The 2,037-nt window shown below is 46.3% G+C and overlaps 1 protein-coding gene across 1 annotated transcript; it reads left to right on the top strand.

Annotated features, from left to right (window-relative positions):
- Nucleotides 1-341: 341 nt before the first annotated feature.
- On the top strand, nt 342-1,673 carry LOC131695099 (uncharacterized). Its single transcript, XM_058983624.1, has one exon. It carries the CDS (start codon nt 342-344, stop codon nt 1,671-1,673), a length of 1,332 nt encoding a protein of 443 aa, XP_058839607.1.
- The last annotated feature ends 364 nt before the right edge of the window (nt 1,674-2,037 follow it).

Raw genomic sequence — 2,037 nt, 5'->3', positions numbered from 1 at the left:
AATTTTTGCGCTGGTGTGCATTGTACCTGTCAGAACCTTTGAACGTATTGGGCAGGATACATTAACGAGGTTAAAACGTTCCTATTTCGGCTGGACCTTCTAACGCTTGGCCGGGATAGTTGAAGGAAAAAGCGTAGTCGCCATCCGCCTCGGCGGAGTCGCATAACTGACCATCAGTACCTTTAACCCTTGGGTGGATCAGATTAAAACTAGGTTAAAGGGTAGACGTTACTTGCCTAGGCAAGAACGCATCCAAAGCACTCGTTAAGACACCGGTTTAATAAAAACCTGCTGTGCTGATCGTCGTCAATTCACGATACCCGACAGGGCTTGCTGACAGAATGGCGTCAGCAAGTGCCATCTCATTGGGGAACCCACCGCCAGGTGATCCGCCTGAATCCAGTACAGGAAACGCCAACGAACGAACGATGCCTGAGTGGATGGACCACTCTGGCATGCACGGTCAACGAATAATACTGCAACTACGTGCAGCCGGAGAAGGGGTACTACCAAAGAACCCGTTTATTATCGGCAAATCTATAGAAAACACCTGCGGAGGAAAAATTGAATCTGCCCACACAGAGGAGAGGGGTAGCAAATATGTCCTAAAAACGAGGAGTGTCGAACAAGCGAAAAAGCTAATGAAAATGAACAAATTAATAGATGGCACAGAGGTTGTAGTAGATTCCCACCCAACGCTGAATCGAATACGCTGCGTGCTGAGTTGCCGAGATGCCATTGATGTATCGACAGACATTTTGATGAAAGAGCTGGCACCGCTAGGAGTAATCGATATCCGTAGAATCACGAGACGAGTAGAAAATACACGAGTGAACACGCCCACACTTATCCTCACTTTCCATGGAACTACGTTTCCCAAGCACGTCTACTTTGGCCCTCTCCGAGTGGAAACACGCGAGTTCTTACCAAATCCAATGATTTGTTTTAACTGCTGCAGTTACGGTCACACGAAAGACAAATGCCCCAACAATGCTGCGTGCCAAAACTGTTCAGGGGCCCACAAGCTTGAAAAAGATGCCTGCAAAGAGAAACCACATTGCAAAAATTGCCAAGGTAGCCACTCGCCTACCAGCAGAACGTGTGCGATGTATATCAAAGAAGAGAAGATAATAAAATTGAAAATTGAGAAGGGGATCTCGTTTGGTGAAGCCAGGAAGGAGTATAATAAACAGCATGGACAGCATTCCTTCGCAGCAGTTTGCAGTGCACAGGATAGACTGGACAATTTAAGGAAGGACAACGAAATACAGATGTTGAGAGAAGAAATTCTTAAACTTAAAGCAATGTCAAAGGAGACAGAAAAGGACCTCGAAATCCAAAAGCTGCGCAGCGAACTCACACAGATGCAAAACATTATGGCCGAATTCAACAAAATGAAAAAAGAACTGGAAGAAATGAGGAAAATGAAAAACATCGAGCACCTCGAGATATCAGAAGACGAACAGGACCAGACGATGTCTGATGCAAGCGACTCCAAGGAAGACAGAGTAAAAAAGAACGAGAATTCGAAAACATCAACTGCCAAACGTAAAATCCAAGGAACGGACAGCGAAACAGACCCGCGAGGAAGTGCTGACGAAAAATCGACGGGAGCAATCCCAAAGACTGGAAAAGATGTCAAGAGAGGTAGAGGTAGACCTCGCAAACACTGAAATGGCTAGCAAAAATAAATCCACACATGATGAAACTTGCGGCGAGGATATTAGCACCGACAACGGATACGAGATTAATAACAACGACGAAGCCAACTACGATATGCAAACTTCATTTTCACAAGCAGCACTGTACAATAGACCCGATGAACAAAACAACGATGCGATAGAAGATTCAGGTTGGTTGGGGCAGAGCGAAGAGAAAGTAGCCTCCCCACTCCTAGAAGGAGAGAACGATCCAGAGGACGGGGGCGAGGACGCTATACCCCAACCTGTGCTCCGACTGTCACTCGGACGTTCTGCCAACCGCAGCGAGAAAACTTCCAGAAAAACAACACCACTGTCAGTAATCTCCTGGAACACC

The sequence above is a fragment of the Topomyia yanbarensis genome, unplaced genomic scaffold, assembly GCF_030247195.1.
Source record: "Topomyia yanbarensis strain Yona2022 unplaced genomic scaffold, ASM3024719v1 HiC_scaffold_282, whole genome shotgun sequence".
In the NCBI taxonomy this organism is placed as follows: Eukaryota; Metazoa; Arthropoda; class Insecta; order Diptera; family Culicidae; genus Topomyia; species Topomyia yanbarensis.
The sequence above is the reverse complement of the archived record's forward strand: the minus strand, read 5'-3'. Positions and strand labels throughout refer to the sequence as shown.